Raw genomic sequence first — 22,946 nt, 5'->3', positions numbered from 1 at the left:
AGGTATATTAGTCACTGCTGCTGCTTTATTTGTCATTCTTTATTCTTATGCTCTGTTGGGACTTTTTTTTTTTTTTAAACCAGGGAATACTTAGAAAATCAGATAAAAATATTTAACTGATATTTACCTTTCAGATTTTTACATCTTTAAGGAAGGTACATTTCAGAAGTGATACGCTTTTGTTTGTTACAGATCCTTGGCAGTATACGATTTTGATGAAGTAAAAGTTTTGCCTTGTTACATATAGATAATAGAATAAGATGAATGACAATAATAAATATCAAGGCATGAATATTCACAGCCTCTTTCCTCTCTCCTGTCAAGGGATATTTTGCTTTTGTGCACCTCATCTTTTCCCCTACCCTCAATTTTGGGCTTTATTAGGTGGATCAGAATGAAGAGTGTATATGTTTGTATGTGTGTTGAAGGGTAAGTGGAGCACGCTAGGCAGAGCTGGAGGGAAATGCCAAAGAAAGGAAAGATTGGTAAAATGTACATTGGGAAAAAAGCAAGTGACTGATGAAAGAAAATAGATTGAATCCCAGGGAAGAAAGGCAAAAAGCGTGGAAATGTTCAAGTTTCTCAAACAAGATTACTATAGACTCTAAGGAACAGCTCCTATCTTGGGGGAAGATATTGAAATGACAGAGGAAAAGCTACTTTGTAACTTTTGATCTTATATTAAGAATGTATCTGCCCAGCATACCCACTACATACAGCTAGAGCTTTCTCAAGTGAAAATTTTAATTAATTTTTATATTTTGGGGGATTGTTTTTTCTGAATTTTACATAATGCTGAGACTAGGCCACAAGGGCTTCACTTAATTCAGAATACCAAAATACTGAGGACCATCAGGTGACGTTTTCTATTCAGCCATTTTCTGTGGACGTAGGTTAGTGATTCCTGAGTTTAAGATTATTAAGAAGGTTTTTTTTAACCACATAGGGAAAATGGTAAGGGAGGATGCGTTTTTTTAAAAAGATACATATTTGTGGTTTTCATAATTTTGTGGAACTTAGAAAAAACACTACTACCAAGCATTTAACATTGAAGATCTCTACTGAGATCTTCCTGAAATCAGAAACTTTTTTTGCCAGTCCCTTGGCTTGGTTCTTAGATCTCTGTTATTACACTTAATGTATTCTGTCTGGCTTGTTTTTTCAGAGAACCTTCTTTTTTTTTTTTTTTTAAAGATGTTATTTATTTATTTGGGGGGGTGGATAGGGAGGAGGAGAGGGAGTGAGAGAGAATCTCAAGCAGACCTTACTGAGCACAGAGCCTGATGTGGGGCTTGATCTCAAGAGATTGGGATTATGACCTGAGCAGAGGCAAATGCTTAACCCACTGAACCAGGTGCCCCTCAAAGAACCTTCTTAATATAAAAGTATTATATGTTGGCCTGCATTTATTTTTCCCCCAGCTTTATTGAGATGTAACTGACAAATAAGATTGTGATATGTATTACATATATAATGATATATTAAAGTGCATAATGTGATTTGATATACATTGTAAAAGAATTCCCACAACTGAGTTAATTAACACATCCTCCTTTTTTTTTAAATGAGAGTGCTTAAGATTTATACTCTTAGCAAATTTAAGTATGCAGTACAGTTTTATTAACTATAGTCCCCATGCTATACATTAGATCCTCAGAATTTATTCATTTTATAATTGAAAGTTTGTGCCCCATTACAAACATCTCCCCAATCCCCTTTCCCCCACCAACTTCTGTCAACCACTAATCTACTTTCTGTTTCTGTGAGTTTGGTTTTTTAAGATTCCCCACAAAAGTGAAATCACAAAATAGTTGTTTTCTGTGTCTGCCTTATTTCACTTAACTAATGTCCTCAAGTTTCATCCATGTTGTCACAAATATCAGAATTTCCCTTTTTTGTGGCTGACTAGGATTCCATCGTGCATACATACCACATTTTCTTTATCCATACATCTGTTAATCCATTCATAGAAGCTTAGGTTGTTTCCCCATTTTGACTATTGTGAATAATGTTGCATTTAACATGGAAGTGCAGATGTGTCTTCAAGGTAGTGATTTCATTTCCTTTGGCCATATACCCAGTAGTAGGATTGCTGGATCATATGGTAGTTTTATTTTTAATTAAGCCTTTTTTCCTTTTTTTCTAAAGATTTTATTTTATTATTTTTTAAAATAATCTCTATACCCACGGTGTGGCTCAAACTTACAACCCAGAAATCAAGAGTCTATGCTCCACCAACTGAGCCAGCCAGGTGCCCCTAGCCTGGATTTATTCTTAATTATGTATAGTAAGCTCATAGAAGACGGACACCATACCTTATTTACAGAACACTATGACAATTAACAGTACTGGCCTTGAAGTTAGACAGATGAGTTTGAATCTTGGCTCTGCCACTCTGCAGTGAAAAAACAGAGTAGTTTTTGTGTGGTTGTTATTGTTACCTTGTTTGATCTCAGTACTCTCCTCTGTAAAATTGACATAATAATGATAATTTCTCTCAGGGCAGTTGTCAACATTAAATGAGATGTATCAAAGTGATCATATAACACCTGGCACAGACAAGCATTCAACCGATGTTAACTGTTACCATGTGTGTATCTCTTTTTATTTGAATCCCTACCATGCAGCACTCAGATCTTTGCTTTAAAGATCATGGCTAGGGTGAAAGAAGGAAACGATAAGAGGAATTCAGGGGCTAGCACCCTTGAACATTTCTTTTCCTCTGTGACCTTAAGATTTAGAGCCCGAGGAGCTGCTGTTGGGCCTTGAGGCCTGCTTCTTCTAGCCCAAATGAGCTTTGTTAGAGGTTGGGCAGGAAGAAAGTGTCATTTGTTAGTACCAGGACCTCCCTGGGAGTTCTGAGCCTCTCAGGGGAATTTCAGTTCAAACCCCAATTCCTTTTCTCCTCCCCTACAATGGTTCTTCAGGGTCTTCTAGTGATGGGAACTTCCAGTGACTAACCTCCACCTTAATGGGTCCCTAGGAGCTGGGGACCATCTTAAAAACTACCTCCTGCATGAAACACTTCCTGTTTTCCCAGGTCAGAAAGAGTCACTCATGTTATAGCACGTACTTATTGCCCTATTCTAGCTACTAGCTTTATGTTGTTTCCTCCTGTGAATTGCAAAGTCTCTTGAGTTTAAAGTCTGGCTCTGGTTCCTTTTTGATCAGTGCTGTGAGCTGTACATATATTGCCAAGTACTGACTATTCTATTGAATTCTATGTAAGCCCATCTTGGGCCTATAACCTCAAGCTGAGTAAAACCCAGACCTCGCCCTAAACTCTAAAGTGCTAGCTCGCCTGACCCCCAGAACTTTAAGAGATAAACGTCTTCCTAATGTTTCTGGGCAATTAATAGCCTGAAGTTCCTTATTTGACTCACTGTCAGAAGTTCCCACCAATATATTTCTAAGAGTTTGCAGGAATCCAGAAAAAAATCTTCATTTAAGTCATAGGGATTTATGTTAACATCAAACTTTTTCCTCTCCATAATTTAAAGTTCTATTTTTTACTAACTATTCTACAGGAGTGTGATAGAAATTCAATACTGTAACAGCTGGAAACCATCTGAAAGAATTCTGACTTTATTAGCAGTTTATTTAAACTTTGTTCTAGTCGTCATATAAAAACAATAAAGCAATAATTTATTTGGTCCCAAACACGATTATTCTGATTCATACATAAATCCAACATAAACAAAATTGTAAAATTTTCATTCTCAACTATCATTACCACATAGTTAACTAAAGTGCCTGGCCAAAAATAATATTGTCTAGATATTATTCTATGTTTTCGCTGAATTTAGGTGAAATAACATCTTAGGACAAGTTTGCTAACTCAGCAACTTGCTTTTCTCATTTGGCATCGAAAAAAATTTACCCTTTCAACTTCACCAGTATGTCATTGCTTGGATCTCAGTTCTACCTAAAGAATGCTAAAGTGTCTCCTCTTGATTTCATGTGGCTTTTCACAAATTCAGTCAGTTTCCTGAACCCGTCCATCAGTCCATCCCCAGTGATGGCACAGCAGGGCTGTACATACCAGTTCCGGTCACTGCAGAGCTGCTTCACTCTGAACATTCTGGTGATGTCCTCAGCAGTCAGAGCTCCAGGCATATCCTGTTTGTTGGCTAACAGGACAACAGGCACATTTTTAATGTGTTCATTCTTCAAAATGTGCTTCAGCTCTCTCCTGGAGTCTTCCAGTCGCTGCTTGTCCGTACTATCCACAACATACATCAGCCCATCGGTGTTCTCACTGTAATACTCCCACACAGTTCTCATTTTCTCCTGTCCTCCAACATCCCAGACTGTGAGTGAAAAACTCTTTTTCAACTCGATCATCTCCACATTGAAACCTATTGTTGGGACGGTCGTAATATCCTTAGCAAACTTTAATTTGTAAAGGAGCGTAGACTTCCCAGCTGAGTCAAGTCCCAGAAGAAGAATCTGGGCTTGCTTGGTTTGGGGGTTTTTAGAACTCAGTAGACCCATTTTAGGGTGGGTTGTTTTTTGTTTTTTTTTTCCTCCCTTCAAAGACCTTTTCTTTTGGCCAGGGAGAATGTTTGCTCTCCAGGTCTTGTCTGAAAATAATAAGAGGAAAGAAGATAGCAGACGCTTCATGTTCTGTTTTAAAACTGGGAACCAGCCTTTATGTTGCAGCTTATTGACCTCATTATACGCAAACAATGTTTTATTTGCAGTCCCAGCCAATCCTAAGGAATCTGGTATGAGTCAGCAGCCAGTGTTACAGTCGCTCAAAGGGGAAATTCTTTGTGAGTGAGTAGGACGCAGGAGGGGCTGGGTGGGTGATGCCACAGCTTGTTCTCTTCCAGATACTGGAAATTTAGAGGTAACCAAAGGTTTACAGGAACATGGTTTGGTAGTAAAATTAAAAACTTAACGTTACAAGTGGTTTATAGAACTTCTCTAATTATTATACTGAACATTTATCTTATTCCAGTTGTAAATGAGTAACCAGAGTTCTGAAGTCATGAAGGGAGAGTTTATCTCAGCACCTGAAGTATCTTTAGTTCTCTTCTCCGGTCCAGATTATTCAGTAGGACACTTTAACCCACCCAAGGATAGGTGAACCTTACTCCCATCATATACAGAAACACTTCTCTATTCTTCTAGAAAATTACAACTATTCACAAGACCAAAAATACAGGGATAGGAGGGGAGTTTGTAACACAAACATTTTTGAAATTAAGCAATCTGATTAAAAGTGGTAAATTGAGTACATTTATTTATCTTCTTTCCTCAAGACTCCACCAAAATGATGGTAAAGGAATAAAAAGAACATATAAACCCATAACAAGAGCAGGAGAATCCATCAAAGGGTGAGAGATTTCAACAAAATTCTGCAAGATGGAATATAGATGGAAGATGAGTGGTGTTAACAAAATTCAGCTGAGTAAATTTGAAGATCTGATTGGCTTTATTAAGTGATTCATGAATTGGGCAGCCTCCCATCTACCAAGTAAAGGGGAGTTTCAAGGAGTTTTACAAAATGGAAGCTTTCTATGGAAAGGAGGATGGGATAGGGATGGACAAAATAGGTATAGGGAATGGGAGATAGAGGCTTCCTATTATGGAATGAATAAATTATAGGAATAAAAGGCACAGCATAGAGAATATAGTCAATGATATCACAATAGCGTTGTATGAGGATAGATGGTAGCCACACTTGTGGTGAGCATATTATAATGGATAGAACTGTTGATTCACTATGCTGTACACCTGAAACTCATGTAACATTGCGTATTAACTATACTTCAATTTAAAAAAAAATGAAAGGGGGCGCCTGGGTGGCTCAGTGGGTTAAGCCGCTGCCTTCGGCTCAGGTCATGATCTCAGAGTCCTGGGATTGAGCCCCGCATCGGGCTCTCTGCTCGGCAGGGAGCCTGCTTCCTCCTTTCTCTCTGCCTGCCTCTCTGCCTACTTGTGATCTCTCTGTCAAATAAATAAATAAAATCTTTAAAAAAAAAATGAAAGGAGAATGGGGCAAGAAAATTATTAGTCAAAGAGAACAAAGGATCATTTCAGGCTAAGTTGCCCTCCCTTAAGAAGGGAAGGGGACCTTTTTAAGTGGATTATTTAATTTTCCTTTAGGGAATGGAGAGGGCCTGTGTGACAAATTACATCATTGGTGCTGTTCAGAAAATTTCTGATTGACAGGTTAAGACCTATTTCTGGGGGAGGTTGAATCTGCAGTTAGGTTAGGTATTAAGCCCCAGTTTGGTGACTCAGCCTGGCCCAAGTGATGCCTATTTGGGGCCTGTGGTTTTCATTTTACAGTGGTAACTGATGCAACAGGATAAAACTGAACCTTGGAATGTTGATACACAGGATACAGATGGAAGGATAGAAATGAGGGACTAAAATCAGCAGGGATTAAACGTCTGAATAAAGACCCCCAACAAACAAATAAATAAATAAATACATAAAACCACATGTACACACACCTTTGCTGACTGACCATTCAGCAACAAGATATTATTCCAGGCCAAAAAAAAAAATTTTTTTTAAAGAGTGATATCAGAAAAAAGACCTCCAGGTTTTGAGAGTTGGGAGTTTCCACATCATAATGTCTAACTTAGTATTTAATTAATTATAGCCAACCTCACAGTTGGCAAACATTGCTCATGTATACAGAATGCCCAATCAGCTTTTCAGTGCACAGAGGTTCCCATACTTAATACATGGGATGCCTTCAATATAATGAGAGAAAGACCAAAATTTTTTAAAAAGGCTTTATAGAAGTTTAAACAGGGGTGATGCAGAGATTTGAAAATATTTCCATAGAGATTTGAAAAGGTATTGCATCCATAAAATAAGACAAAGATGCTATTCAAAAGCCTACTCAAAAAACAAAATAGAACTCTTGAAAAACAAATACATGATTTCCAAAATTTGAACAGATCAATAATAGGTTGGAAGAAAATCTTTCAGAAAGTAGAAGATAGAAAATATGAAGAATAAAGAGATATAGAGATCAATCCAGACATTTTATTTATTTGTTTTTAAAGATTTTACTTATTTGAGAGAAAGGACATGTAAGAGGAGGGGCAGAGGGAAAGGGAGATGGATAAGCAGACTACACACTGAGCCCATTGTTGGGCTCAGTCTCACCACCCTGAGATCATGACATGATCTGAAACCAAGAGTCAGCCACTTTACTGACTGAGCCATCAGGCACCCCAATCCAGAAGTTTTAATATCTAACCTATATGACTTTATTCCAGAGAGAACAAAAATATGAAATGTGAAATTATCAAAGAAACAATGTAAGGGCACCTGGGTGGCTCAGTGGGTTAAACCTCTGCCTTCGGCTCAGGTCATGATCTCAGGGTCCTGGAATCCAGGCCCATATCAGGGTCTCTGCTCGGTGGGGAGCCTGCTTTCCTCTCTCTCTCTGCCTGCCTCTCTGCTTACTTGTGATTTCTCTCTCTGTCAAATAAATAAATAAATAAAGTCTTAAAAAAAAAAAAAGAAACAATATAAGACTATTTCCAGAGCTAAAGAATAAATTCTCCAGATTGAAAAATCTTTCATCAATGTTTAGCAAGTTGACATTTAAAAGAGCTATAATAAGGCCAATGAAATATAGATTTTATTTTTACTAGAACTAAAATTTTATTTTTTAAAAGAAATTAAGTAGACTATTCTGGGTGTAGAAAGAACATTTACAAAGAAATTATTTAAACTTTTTTAAATTTTAAGTTTTTATTTTAATTCTAGTTAACATAGTGTTATATTAGTTTCAGGTATAGGATATAGTGATTTAAAAATTCCATACAACACCTGTTGCTCATCACAACAAGTGCATTCCTTAGTCCCCATCACTTATTACACACCTCCCCCTACTCTCTCCCCTCTGGTAACCATCACTATGTTCTCTATAGTTAAGAGTCTGTTTCTTAATTGGTCTCTCTCTCCTTTTTTCCCCTTTGCTCATTTGTTTTGTTTCTTAAATTTCACATATGAGTGAAATCATACAGTATTTTTCTCTGACTGGCTTATTTCCCTTAGCATTATACTCTCTAGCTCCATCCATATCTTTGCAAATAGCAAGATTTCATTCTTTTTTTATGGCTGAATAATATCCCAGTGTGTGTGTGTGTGTGTGTGTGTGTGTGTGACAACCTCTTTATCCATTCATCAATGATGGACACTTGGGTTGCTTCCATATCTTGGTTATTATAAATATATATATATATTATATACATAATATATAATATATTTATATTATATTATTATATTATTATAAATAATATTATATATTATATATATATAATATTATATAATATTATAAATAATATTATAAATAATGCTGGGTCCCATCCCCCGAGATGTATATCTATAGAGGTATATCCCTTTGCATTAGTGGGAATTTGGGAGGGCAGCAAAGCAAAGTTTATTGAGCAATGGTAAAATGATAGTACAAAGCTCCCAAAGAGGGAGGGGACCCAAAAGGGTTGCCATCAAAGTTCTTAAGTCTAGGGATTTTTTATGGGTTTGTTGGTGGGCTGTTTTAATCTGATTAACCCTCCCTGAGCCTATCATCCAATCACTTATTTGTCTATCATATGGGAAAGGTGGAGACTCCTTCCATGTAAAATCCTTTTAAGGGTGGCTTCCTCTTAAGGCAGGGCCCCTTGTTCCTGCCTGCTTGTCTTCCAACTATCCATCATTCTCCTATCTGAAGAGATAACCCTAACTGCTGTTAGGGAAGAAAGGCAATGACTGATCGCAGCTACTTCCTGCTGGTCAGGGGTGTTGGATGATGTGGCAGCCAGGATTCATCTTGTCCTGATCTATCAAAGGGTCTCTTTGTAGATGTCTGGTTTGACCTCCGTGTGAGGCTCCATCTGAACCACCACCTGGAGTTTGAGGACCTTTCTTGGTTAGTGTCCTTAATGATGGTGGAGATCCCTGACAAGCCCCTATAAATGTTACAAGATTTTTTCTGTCAGTGCCCATGGTGCTTGTTCACACCGCTTCAAAGAATGAAGAGATTAAAACAAAACAAAACAAAACAAAAAAGAATGAAGAGGTAGTTCAGACAGAGTGGTGGGCAGCAACGCAAGGTTTATTGAACAACAACAAAGTGAGAATACGAAGTTCCCAAAGAGGGAGGGAACCCGAGGGGATTGCCCCTGTTTTTGTATTCTTTGAGTAAATACCCAGTAGTGTGATTTCTGGATCATAAGATAAATCTATTTTTAGCTTTTTTGAGGAACCTCCATATAGTGGCTGCACCAGTTTGGATTCCCACCAACAGTGTAGGAGGGTTCCCCTCTTTCCACAACCTCTTCAACATTTGTTGTTTCTTGCTTTGTCAATTTTGGCCATTCTAACTGGTGTAAGGTGGCATCTCAATGTGGTTTTGAATTTCCCTGATGGCTAATGATGATGAACATTTTTTCATGTGTCTGTTAGCCATTTGTATGTCTTCTTTTGAGAAGTGTCTGGTCACGTCTTCTGCCAATTTTTTGACTTGACCATTTGTTTTTTGGGTGTTGAGTTTGAGAAGTTCTTTTTTTTTTAAATTTTTTTTATTAACATATAATGTATTATTAGCCCCAGGGGTACAGGTCTGTGAATCGCCAGAGAAGTTCTTTATAGATCTTGGATATCAGCCCTTTGTAGTGTCATTTGCAAATACCTTCTCCCGTTCCCTGGGTTGCCTCTCTGTTTTGTTGACTGTTTCCTTTGGTGTGCAGAAGCTTTTTATCTTGATGAAGTCCCAAAAGTTCATTTTTGCTTTTGTTTCCCTTCAAATTTTTTTTCATTAGACTTTGCTTTCCATCGGTAGCCCTCTTACCTCAAATAATGCAACCTGGGGCAAACAGCTGGTTTAAGGACACAGCTAAAATTAACTCCAGAATGAGAAATGTCAAGGTACAGATTAAATACTCTAGAAACACATCAGAGTACTTAGCTCGGTACAGGCTTAAAGCGTTATACTGTCTAAATTTAATTAGTTTATCACAGACTCTGAAATCAGACAGATTCCAGTTACAGTCACAACTGTACCTTTTTTTCTCTGTATAAATCTGAACACATTACTTCTCATTTTAATTTCTTCATCTGAAAATTGGGAAATAATAATATCTACCTCTCAGGGTTATTTTAAGTAATAAGTGAGAAATAAGGCAGCCTAGTATGCCTAGTACATGATACATGGTACACACTCAATAAATGGTAACTTATTATTTTATTACTGGTCATAAGGATAACAGATAGGTTTATATTTGATGGGAAAATGAGATTTATATTTAATAACTTTTTTGAGAGGGAGTATAAAATTGTATCTTGGCTCTGTGGGAAAAAGTACTATGCTCCATTACAAATGTCTGTGGGATGGTTAATCTACGTGTCAACTTGACTGGGGTAAGGGATGCCCAGAAAGCTGGCAAAACATTACTCTTGGTGTGTTTGTGAAAGTATTTCTGGAAGAGATTGGCATTTGAAACTGTAAATGGAGTAAAGAAGGTTATCCTCAACCACACCATTGGGTATCATCCAATCCTTTGAGGGCTAATAGAAGAAAAATTCGAGGGAAAGGTGAATTTGTTCTCTGTGTGATTTAGGACATCCATCTTCTCTGGCCCTCAGACATCAGTAATCCTGGTTCTGAGGCCTGCTGACTCAGAGTGGGACTTATAGGATTGGCTCCCATAGTTCTCCAGCCTTTGGGTTTGGACTGGATGTATATCCCCTGCAGACTGCAGATCATGGGACTTAGCCTTTATCACATGAGTCACTATCTCATAATAACTCTCTTTCTACATATCCATATCTGTGTGTGTTCATTTCTCTGGAGAACTCTGACTAATACAGACTATTACAAATTTAAGAAGGGCATAGTATCCTATTTGTCATTCTCAGTTGCTGCTATCAGACACAACTTGGTCCCTACTCCTACAAACACTTATCCCCATAGTTGAGGCTTTCTGATCCTCTTTTATTTTTTAAAAGATTTTATTTATTTGAAATACAGAGAGGGCTTGAGTTTGGAAGAGAGGCAGAGAGAGAGGGTGAGGAATAAGCAGACCCCCCCGCCACTGAGTCAGGAGCCCAGACTGGGGCTCAATCCTAGGACCCTAAGATCATGACCTGAGCCTAAGTCAAACCCTTAACCAACTGAGCCACCCAGGTGCTCCTACTTGATCCTCTTTTGGAATCTAATTGTCTCAATCCCTATCTGAAACATCAAGTAGTTAAGCAGCTCCAATCCTCCTAAGGTCCATACAGAGTTATCCTAACCACTAACTTGGTCATAACATGGTATCCTAATTTTAACAGCTAAACAATTGGCTTTTAAAATTTTATTTGTATTTATATTTGCTTTTTTTTTTTAAGCCTTTTGAAATAAGTCCTAGTCCCAGCTGTTAAACTCAAGTCTGTAACTCAGTTTCTTGCACTCCAGTCCCTTCCTAACACAGAAACCCTGACTCACATTTGCCATATTTTTTCCTAAGCTAGCATCCTTAATGCTGAAATCTGACTTTCTGGACAAAGCCCTTGTTAATCATTGAAAATGTCTTCATTGTTGAGTATAGGCTTCTCATTATTGCCACTCCATATTCTCCATCAATTTTCTATCCAACTACATGTTGGGACATCTTGCTCCATCAACCCTTTACTGAATACTTGCCAAGTCAAAAAGATACACATAAGTTTGTATGAAAATATTTGTAGAAATCTCAGTATGAAATGTAAATACCAAAAAGTAAGAAATACTTCAAATTCACAGATTATATGATGTGGCTTTCTCTTGAATTCAGTATGGAAATTTTTTATTTTTTTTAATTTCATGGGTTTACTTACAGAAATCAAATATATTCAGAAAATATCCTTTTGCCAGCAATTAGATAAATATTGACTAATTGTCATATGCCAAGTACTGTGCAAGTTATAGAGGGTAGCGAGCACAGAGGTGACTAAGAAGGTTAGTGGAACAATCTGTGATTCAGTCTTCAATCAAGGGAGCCTCCCCAGGGCGGCTGTATGGTGCTAAATCTGAGGCCCAGTGAGTCATGCTGGTTATCGGCAAAGAATAACCCGTTATCCTCCGGGAAGATTTGGGCCTTTCTTGTAGAGTCCAGATTGTGGGGGCCTATCATGGAAGCCACAGCTTTCACTTCCATCAAACTATTCCTTCTGTAGAGTGCTGCTTCCCTAAGAGTTTGGGCAGAAAGGGCCTGGAACAGAATCTCCATGCATTCTCTGTTTTAGCTGCACATGAGGACCATCAGCTCACAGAGGACAGGTGTCATGATCATGAAATGAAACTGGTCTTGAGCTACCAAGATTCTAAGTTTGTATATTACTGTTGCACAGCCATGCTTGCTGGTTGACAGAGGGAGGCAGAGTAGATAAAGAATGTTCCCAGACCATGTAATACTGTGTAGCACCAAAAAGTAATGAGATAAGTGTCCATATACTTAAAGGAAGAGCTTGCTAAAAGATATTAAGGGGAAACAACAAATTCTAAAATAGTACAGTTGATGTAATATCACTTATGTTAACCCTGCCCCACAAAATAACAAACTACATGTTTCTCAGATATATGCATAGAAAATAATTCAGAAAGCTACACATAAAACCAATGAGTTTATCCTCCTGTGGAGAAGACTTGGTTAAAAGATTTTTGCTTTATCTTATTTAAAATTTTTTTTTAAAGATTTTATTTATTTATTTGACAGAGAGAAAGATCACAAGTAGGCAGAGAGGCAGGCAGAGAGGGGGGAAGCAGGCTTCCCACTGAGCAGAGAGCCTGATGCGGGGCTCGATCCCAGGACCCTGAGATCATGACCTGAGCCGAAGGCAGAGGCTTAACCCACTGAGCCACACAGGTGCCCCTAAAATTTTAACAAAAATATGAAATATCACAGTCTGAAAGATTATATAATATATATGTGCATTTTAAAGAAGAACAGAAGTAAAAATTTAAAGGGTCACCAATGTCTCTCCCACACAGCTAAGGAAATAGAACATCACCAATATCATTGAATGCCCCTAAATAATTACATTTCTCTCCTTCCCCAGAGATATAACCTTTAACCTGAACTAATGTTACTCATTCCTTGCTTTTGGTTTTACCTTTAACCTGAACTAATGTTACTCATTCCTTGCTTTTGGTTTTAGTCTTTAGTATCTATAGAAAAAAATGTATAAGTAATATATAATTAGTAGTACTTATTATGTACTTCTAAGTAATATGTTATTACCTAAGTAATATTTACTGAGTAAAAAGATCTAAGTAATATGTTACTAATATGTAAAAGTAACATATATAACTAAACAGTATATTATTTACTTTATTTTCTACTTCATTAATTTCTGTTATTTATTATTTTCCACAATTTGCTTTCTCTGCCTTGTCTCCTATTGCTTTTGTTTTTTGTTTTTAATAATAGCTTATGGCAAATTCTCATTTGTTTTCAGTCTCATTAATTATCAGTTTTTTCTTTTCCTTATAGAAGCATTTATGTCTGTAAATTTCCCCAAAGTATCATTTTATCTGCATGCCACACATTTTTTATTCATTGTTTTTATTAGTTGTTTTAAGTATTTCCTGACTTCCATTACACAGTTTTTTCCTTTGATCCATCAATTATTTAGAAGTATTTTTCTAACTTTGCATAATACAGAAGTTTTAAATTCTTAAGATTTATTTCTAGCTTAATTTCATTGTGGTAAAAAATACTGATTCTTGGACATTTATTGAGATGCTTTATGACCTAGTATGTAGTCACTTTTTGTAAATGTTCCATGTATATTTGAAAAAAAAATGTATTCCTTAATATTTAAGTACACTATTCTATATCTCTATCTCTTAGGCCAGGTTTAATCATTGTCCATTCAGTCCTTGTCTGCTTGATTTATTGACCAAAGAGGGAGGACTAGTAAAATCTTGCCAACTAACGGTGATATGTTCATTTCTTCTCATACCTTTGATAATTTTTGCATTCTGTATGCTGAAGCAATTTTATTAAGTATTGACAAGTTTAGAATTTTATCTTGCTGGTAGATTGACCATGTTTTCAATTGCAATGACCTATTTGATCTCTATAATATTTTTTCTCTTGAGTTTGCCTGTTTCTAATATAACTCCCTCAATTTCCTTTTTGTTAGTGTTTGCTTGTCCTACCTTTCAACCTTCCTGTGTTCTTATGGGGAGATCTATTTCTTTTTAATAATATAGAGTTAAACTTTTTTTCAAATTCTGTTTGACATTCTTAGTCTGGAGAATATAGTTTCTTGACATTGTATTTATTTACTATTTTATTTATATTTTGTTTATCCCACTTCAGTGTTTTTTCCCTTATCTTTGTTTCAGTTAACTGTAATTTTTCTTCCCTTCCTTTTTTTCACCTCCACTGATTTGGATATTATGGAATCTAATTCAACTGCGGTAGGCAGAATTTAGAGAGCCTCCAAAATTCCCATCCTGTGGCTTATAATTCCCTTTTTATGTGTGCAGATGTTCCTCTGAATGTGATGTTACTCTCCTCATTAAATTATATGGCAAAGGTGAAGACGTTTTTAAAATATTAAGGTCTCATGTTAGTTGACTTTGAGTTGATCAAAAGGGAGATTATTCTGGATAGGTGTGGTCTAATCAGTAGAACCTTAAAAGAGACTGGGCCCTGGGGCGCCTGGGTGGCTCAGTGGGTTAAGCCGCTGCCTTCGGCTCAGGTCATGATCTCAGGGTCCTGGGATCGAGTCCCGCATCGGGCTCTCTGCTGGGCGGGGAGCCTGCTTCCCCCTCTCTCTCTCTGCCTGCCTCTCCGTCTACTTGTGATCTCTCTGTCAAATAAATAAATAAATAATCTTTAAAAAAAAAAAAAAAAAAAAGAGACTGGGCCCTTCCTGAGAAGGGAAATTCGAAGCATTGGATTTGTCCTGCTGGCCTGGAAGAAAGCAGTCATGTTGTTAATGGCCTGTGAAGAGGGGTAACTTCTAGTAGCTGAGCTCTCAGGCCTATAACCACAAGAAACTGAATTCCCCTGATAATCTGAATGAGCTTGAAGAGGACCCTGACCTCCAGATGAGAATCCCAGCCTGGTCAGCACTTAGGACTGTGGCCTTGTGAGACCCTGAGCAGACAATTCAGGTATGCCATGCCTGGACTCCTGACCCATCAACCCATAGAAACTGTGAAATAGAAATGTACATTATTAGGCTGCTAAATTTGTGGGAATTTGCTGTGTAGCAATAGAAAATGAATACAATTGCCTTAGAAATCTTAACATTCATATTTAACATCTGAAGATAACCAATAACATTACCCATGTTTAGGAAAATACAAGGACCTTAGAGTGTTTTAATTCCTTTTTACCACTCTTTCATGATACATGCTATTGTTGTTTGGGTTTGTCTAGCTTGACTTATTTCACCCTCAAAGCAAACGTTGTCATTATTGCTTTATTCAGTAAATGCTTGCTTAGAGTTATCCACATGTTTACCATGTTCTTTGCTCACCATTTCTTCTTATACTTAGGCTTTCTCCAGTGTTTATTTATCCTCATTCTTAAGTATAGTCTCTAGATCTTTAAAAAAGGGTTTGCTGTATAATAGCTCTCAATTTTTTTAGTCAGAAAAAATAACTTTATTTTAACCTCATGTTTGAAAGATTATTTCACTGGATAATAGTATAGTTTGACATTTATCTTCCCTTGGTACATTAAATGTACCATTCCACCGTCTTCTGGCTCCATTCGTTGCTGTGGGAAAATCTCCTGTCAGTTTAAATATAGTTCCTTAACAGATACGTTATTTCTTTCTCTAAATGCTTTTAATATAGTCTCCTGACTTTTAGTATTCTGAAATCTCATTGTAATGTGTCTAGGTGATTTCTTTTTTTTATTTATTCTGTTTGTAGTTCTGTTTTCTGAATCTGTATGTTGGTGTTTCTCATCACCAAATAGAAAGAAGAAATTCTTTCCTCAGAATTCAAGAAATTTTCAGCCATTATCTCTTTCATAATTTCATCCTCTTTGTTGTCTTTTTCTGAATGTTATAATTTCTTCCTATTCATCATGAATTATCTCTTCAACTGTGCTTCTACGCCTGAATTTCTAATTTTACCTGAATTTCTAATTTTTTAAAAAGATTGTATTTATTTATTTGACAGACAGAGATCACAAGGGGGCAGAGAGGCAGGCAGAGAGAGGGGGAGGGCAGGTGGCTCCCTGCTGAGTAGAGAGCCTGACGCGGGGCTTGATCCCTGGACCTAGAGATCATGACCCGAGCCAAAGGCAGAGGCTTAACCCACTGAGCCACCCAGATGCCCCCCGAATTTCTAATTTTAATTATTACATTTTTGATATGTAGAACTTCTGTTGATTCATTTTCAAGCCTGTGTGGTCAACTGACAATTTATAGTTTGACATTCTTCCAGTAATCTTTTAAAATGTTTCTTTAAATATATTAAACATGCTTATATTTTATTCTGTACCAGATCATTTCATTATTTGAAGATTTTAGTGTCTCACTCTGCAGTGTTTTCTACTATTGCCTTGTATATCTGAAGTCATATTTCTTGAAAATGTATGTGGAGTTGAATATAATGACTGTTCTTTTATTTTATTTTAAAGATTTTTTTATTTGTTTATTTGACAGAGAGAGAGACATCACAAGTAGGCAGAGAAGCAGGCAGAGAGAGAGGGAAGCAGGCTCCCCACTGAGCAGAGAGCCTGATGCAGTGCTTGATCCCAGGACCCCGAGACCATGACCTGAGCTGAAAGCAGAGGCTCAACCCACTGAGCCACCGGATGCCCCATTGACCGTTCTTTTGAAGAGGATTTGGCTTTATTTCCTTTAGCTATTGGTGGAATGTCACTAACTACATTTCTGACTTAGGGCTTTGAGGAATATATGATTAATATGAATTTGGGTTCTAAACACATGTTAAAGTAGATTTATGATTAAGCCTTTTCCTCTTTGTTCAGCTCTGCCCAGAGCACAGATAAGATTGGCAAATATAGGGCGCTTGGGAGGCTCAGTTGTTAAGCATCTGCCTTCAGCTCTGGCTCCCTGCTCAGCAGGAAGCCTGCTTTTCCCTCTCCCACTCCCCCTGCTTGTATTCCCTCTCTCACTGTCTCTCTGTCAAATAGCTAACTAACTAAATAACTAAATAAATAAATAAAATCTTTTTTAAAAAGATTGGCAAATATAGGGGTGCTTGGGTGACTCAGTTGGTTAAGCGTCTGACTCGTGATTTTGGCTCAGGTAATGATCTCAGGGTCATTAGATAGATCCCCACATGGGTCTCAGCATGGAGCCTGCTTAAGATTTTTCTCTCTCTCCCTCTCTCTCTCTGCCCCTCCCCACCACCACATGCACCCACAGTCGTTCTCTAAAAAACAAAAACATAAAAAGATTGGCATATATCACCATTAATGCCCTCTGCTGGGTGGAATTTTTCTAGTTCGGCCACTGAGTCATCCTTGAAGTCTAATTCATTATAGTTTCCACCTTGGTTGGGGCTCAGGCTTTATCTTCAGCCCTGGTCCAGTGAGCCCATTAAAACTTTGGCTGGAGGCCAGTAGGGATCATATAAACACTCAAGGCTTCCTAACTCTACAGATTGTTGTTCTCTCCTTTTTTTCTGGCCTCTGAAAAACTCCCTTAATTTCTCACCAGCTCAGCCTCAGACGAACATACAAAAAATATTTATTGAGTTTTTGTTTGGTTGCTCTAATATTTTATACTGCATTTTTACATGTGCTATACTGGGAAGAGTTTTACTTAACACCTACTTCATTGTATTATCAGAAATTAAATTTTCAGTTAAATTTTATTTTAGAATTTTAGTTAAAAATACATTTAAAATATAATAAAATATTAGAAGAAAATATTGAAGAATGTGTTAACTTACAGATGGACTACTTAAGCTAAAACTGCAAAAAATTGTGATTCCTATAAAGAATTAATATTGATTAATATATTTAACTGTGTAAGAATTTAAAAATTTTGTATGAAAACAACATCTTAAACAAAATCAGAAGACCAAAAGAAGCTAGAAGAAAATATTAACAATGTATGATGAAAGATCCATATACATAATATATAATTAACCCATACAAATCAATAAAGAAGGCATACAGAATCAATTAGAAAATAAGCAATGGATATGAACACATAATTCAGAGAGGAGGATATACAATGCCTAAAAAGTATATAAAATTATGCTGAATGTGACTGGTCATCAGAGAAATCCATTTTAAACTAGTAAGATACCATTTTTCACCCATCAAATGATACTTTAAAAGATTGACAATATGTTAGACACATTCAATACCAGTGGGAGTACAAATTGATACAGGTTTGTTGGAGGGTAATTTGGCAATATATCTATCAAAATTTAAAATACAGTATTTTCAGGGAATTTTGATTCAGTGGTTAGAAGATATACTCATCCTCCTGCCCAAACCTCAATAATTAATCATGTTTTTGTTTATATATATATATGTCAGTAAGTTAAAAAGTTCTGAACTTCAGGAGACAGCAGAAAAGTTTTTAGGAATGTCACTTTTTTTCTCCCTCAAGATAACATTAAGTGTTCAGGTAGTACCCACTCTGGTTTCTCACCACTCAGGTGGTAAGATTTTCCTTATTAACTGTTGAACTGTGTCCATGGAGAGAGATTCAAATCTTGAGGTTTATCACCTTGGCTATAACTTGGTGACTCATTCTCTTGAGATGACTCACTTCCCTCCTTTTGAACAAGTGATCGACAATAATGATATCCAATAATAACATTTCCTTCCTCATTTGGAGTACTGAAGGCAGCTTCCTCTATTCATTAGCAGAGGTATTACAAAGTAGCAGGCATGCAAAAATCCTTAAGATACAATGCAAATGTATGGGAAAGGACTTAGAAGGACATTTTCCATACTGCTATGCAATGGAGGAAGATTGCCATAGTATGTTAAAGGGATGTTAAAGGACATCATATAGTCTGTCTATGGTCACATAATTTACATAAACTATCCCCTTAGACTGGAACAGCCTGAGTCTTGCTGTGCCATTCTACCCTAGTACAGTTTAGTAAGTCCATTTGGTTTATAAGTAATTACAAGTAATTATATGGCAAATGGCCAAGAAAGCCTCTTCCTCAGGATTGTCTCTAGCACCTACATATACCTTTAACTCAGCAAGTAATCCTCTAAGAATCTATCATAAAAAAAAATTTGTAGATGCGCCCGAAGAAGCAAGTATACAAGTATACAAGTATACAATGATGTTCATTGCTTCATTGCTTATGACAGTGAAAAATTGCAAACAGCCTATATGATCATCAGTAGAGAAAAGATTAAATATATTTTATTTTTTTAAAGATTTAAATATATTTTAAATGCATTTTGGTTCATCTGTGCTATGGAATACTTTGCAGCAATTAAAAAAAGAAAGAGGGGCATGTATGTATAGTGACACAAAAGGACATCAACTTATTAAGTGAAAAAAATGCAAGTAGTGAAATAGTACACAACAGCATAAAATCATAGACTAAATATATGTATTAATACATAATACCTATTAGCGCTAAAAATTAACATAAACACATATATCTATTTATTTTCATTTAAATTCAATCAATTAACATATAATATATTATTAGTTTCAGAGATAAAGTTTAATGATTCATCAGTTGCATATAACATCCAGTGTTCATTATATCAAGTACCCTCTAATACCCATCACCCAGTGGACCATCCATCCACCCACCTGTAGCAACCCTCAGTTTGTTTCTTATATTTAAGAGCTTCTTATGGTTTGTCTCCCTCTCTGATTTCGTCTTATTTTATTTTTCTGTCCCTTCCCTTATGATCCTGTTTTGTTTCTTTAATTCCACATATGAGTGAAATCATGTGGTAATTGTCTTTCTCTGATTGATTTCTTTCGCTTAGCGTAATACCCTCTGGTTCCATCCACGTTGTTGCAAATGGTAAATTCATCTATTTTAGAAGATACACATTGCATATATAAAAATGTATGGGAGGAGATTTAGAAAGTTATTCCCACAGTACTACCCAATGAAGGGGATTACCATAGAGTGGCATTTAAATTTTCTTTGTATTATTTTATTATGTTACACCGAGGATATCTTCATGTAATACTTGGGTAATTAAACAATTTTTAAAAGAATTTGTTTTTATAAAGAAGAGAGGTTGGTTAAGATTAAAGGGGCTGGAGGAGGATGCTTGACCTGTGTCCAGGCCAGCAGAGAAAAGAGGTTTAGAGAAGCCTGAAGTGAGGATCTGATGGCAGAACTTGGAAGATTCATGAATTACATTTTGTTTCATTTCAAAAACTTTTATTATGCACCTATTATATGGTACCTATTGGGTAAGGAATATTCAGAGGGGAAACCTGTAATTCACTGCTCTCTAGAGGTTCACAGAGAAGTAAACAGACATTTCTAGTACAGTGAGAGCAATAAGACCTCATAGTCCTGGCGAATGAGAAAAGTACAAGGGGTGGAAGAACCCAGGATTGTCCATCCAAGTGCAAGACTTGGCTTTCTGCTTCCCCCAGTGACCACCCTGACCCTGTGTGTGTTATGCGTGTGACATCAGGAATTTCAGGACTTCAAAGTAGGATCTGTCCTGGGGTTGGGCAACAAGGTCTCCTCTACAGCTAACAAAACTCTCTGAGCTGTAATGATATGGACAGCAGGATTTTAGTCCTTTAACCACCTCTCTCCACCACTACCATGAGGTTTCTATGATACTTTCAATTCCTTTAAAAGAAAACAATACCTTTCATTATTAAACTGAAGATCTGAAAGTTTTAATGCAAGTGCTCTCTCAAAGCTATTCACATTAAAATATACATAACCAATCTGTGGGCAATAAATACAGAGCAAATTAATGAAAGACCAAATAAATGAAATCAGATCTTCCCAAGTTTTGACAGAATGAGAAAAGGAAAAAAAGCAACTCCTATAGCAGATTGATATTTTTATATTGGCCAGTGTATTTTTCATTTTCTATATTTCCCTTTTGCTCTGCGACCTTTTCCTCAATTTCAGGCAGCAAAGGGTAGATGTTTCTATGGCTTTGGGGAAGGAAAGTCACAAACAGATAACACAGAACTAAAGAGTCCATTTTCAAACTAGACTTTTGAGTTTCAAACTAGACTTTAAAAATTCCTGGCACAAACAATAGGCAAAAAGAAAGAGTTTTGAGGATCAAAAGCTAAAGTGAATGCCATAAACACTTCATTTTGGAAGGAGACATGATATCAGAATAGTTTCCCTTCTTGTATTAGTCTGCTAGGGCTGCCATAACACAATACCATGGACTGGGTGGCTTAAACAACAGAAATCTGTTTTCTCTCAGTTCTGGAAGCTGGACATCCAAGATCAAGGTGCTGGCAGTCCTCTCTTTCTGGTTTACAGACTGATGCCTTCTCTGTGTGTCCTTACATGACCTTTCTTCTGTGTGTGCCTTCTTGGTGCCTCTTCCTCTTTTAACATGGGCACCAATCTTATTGGATTAGGGCCCTACCCTCATGACTTCAGTAAACAGTAGTTACCTACCTAAAGGTCCTATCTCCAGGTATAGTCACATTGGGGATTAGAGCTTCAACAGATTAAACTGGGGTGAAGGCAGAGGCAGCACTCAATTCACTCCCTGACACTTCCTTAAACTTGTTAGATGAGCTTTGTCCAAAACAAATATAATTAAAATTTTTCTAGTAGCCACATTTTTTAAAAAAGTGAACAGAAATAAGTAAAATTAATTATAACACTTTCTTTCATTTAATTCAGCATATCTAAAATATGATCATTTCAATGTGTAAACTATAAGGAGATATTTTATGATCTTTTTTTCATTGTCTTTGAAATTGGTGTGCATTTTTACTTTCTGTACATCTCATTTTGGACTAGCCACATTTCAAGAGCTCAACATATGTGACAAGTGCCTACTATGTTAGACAATTCTCTAAGCTGAAGAGAGCGGTCAAATAAGAGAGCAAGAGAGAATGTCTCCAAGATATGGCTAAGTCCCAAGAGGAAATGAGGAGGGTCATGATGACTGGTAGAAATTCCAGGTAAATTTTGGGAATCTGAGAGCAGAGGGACCTGTGTTCACTGCTTAGTTGCGGCCAGGTAAATGGGAAAGGGCAGAAGTGAAAACCAGATGTGTCTAACACAGTCCCCAAGTCTTCCACAGCTCCTGGAGTCCACAGAATGGCACAGGAGAACGTCCAACAATTTCCCAATCCCGAAGAGGGGTGAAGACATGGCTCTGAGACCATCACCACAGTCAGGAGGCTACATGTTTCCAGAATCGAAGATGATAGGCATGTCATAAACATAGCTATGAAAGCTAGGCTGGAGGGCATCAGTGGCCAAGAACCCAACACTTCACCCCATGTCCCTAGAACGTAGATGCCACTCTGGGAACAGAGAAAGGAAAGGGGAAATTCTGAATTCATGGAGTTTACCAGAAATGATAAACTGGAAATAAGCTTATCTGTAATCTACTGAACTCTATTTCTGCTATTGAACAGAATGGAAACCTGAAAGAGAAATTTAAGTTCAGTTTTGTGAAATAAAACTGATCTTAGCTACCCTAGGTATGTCTAGCTACCCTAGACTCTGCAAAGAGAACAGTAACTACCAAGAGGGTAAAAGGGTCCCTTCAAAGTACAACCAACACCTTTAAAGCTACCTGGCAGGAGGCCTCTATCAAGACCCATGTCCAGCCCAGCAGAGGGAGTGTTGGCCTAGGAGGAATGCCATGGCCAAGGCTTTGTGTACATAATTCATTTTGACCTGGCTCTTTTTTTTTTTTCCCCCTTTTCACATCTATTTCTATTGACTCCTGGAATTATTCCTTGCTTTTTGTGGGTGCTCCTGGAAGAGCAGGGGATTAGCTGGCAACATTAGGGCTCTGAAACTGCTGGAGTTTGGTAGC

At 37.1% G+C, this 22,946-nt stretch overlaps 1 protein-coding gene across 1 annotated transcript in view; it reads right to left on the bottom strand.

Moving 5' to 3' along the window:
* Window positions 1–2,216: 2,216 nt before the first annotated feature.
* ARL14 (ADP ribosylation factor like GTPase 14) overlaps window positions 2,217–22,946 on the bottom strand; it is an 83,202-nt gene continuing 62,472 nt past the window's right edge. The window contains exon 3 of the mRNA XM_047729220.1: window positions 2,217–4,583. Within this exon, the coding sequence (XP_047585176.1) occupies window positions 3,922–4,494 (573 nt within the window). The 5' untranslated portion in view covers window positions 4,495–4,583 and the 3' untranslated portion in view covers window positions 2,217–3,921. The remainder of the gene's footprint in view (window positions 4,584–22,946) is intronic.

The sequence above is a fragment of the Lutra lutra genome, chromosome 1 (assembly GCF_902655055.1).
Source record: "Lutra lutra chromosome 1, mLutLut1.2, whole genome shotgun sequence".
Taxonomy (NCBI): Eukaryota; Metazoa; Chordata; class Mammalia; order Carnivora; family Mustelidae; genus Lutra; species Lutra lutra.
This window is presented reverse-complemented; position numbering and strand designations above follow the sequence as displayed.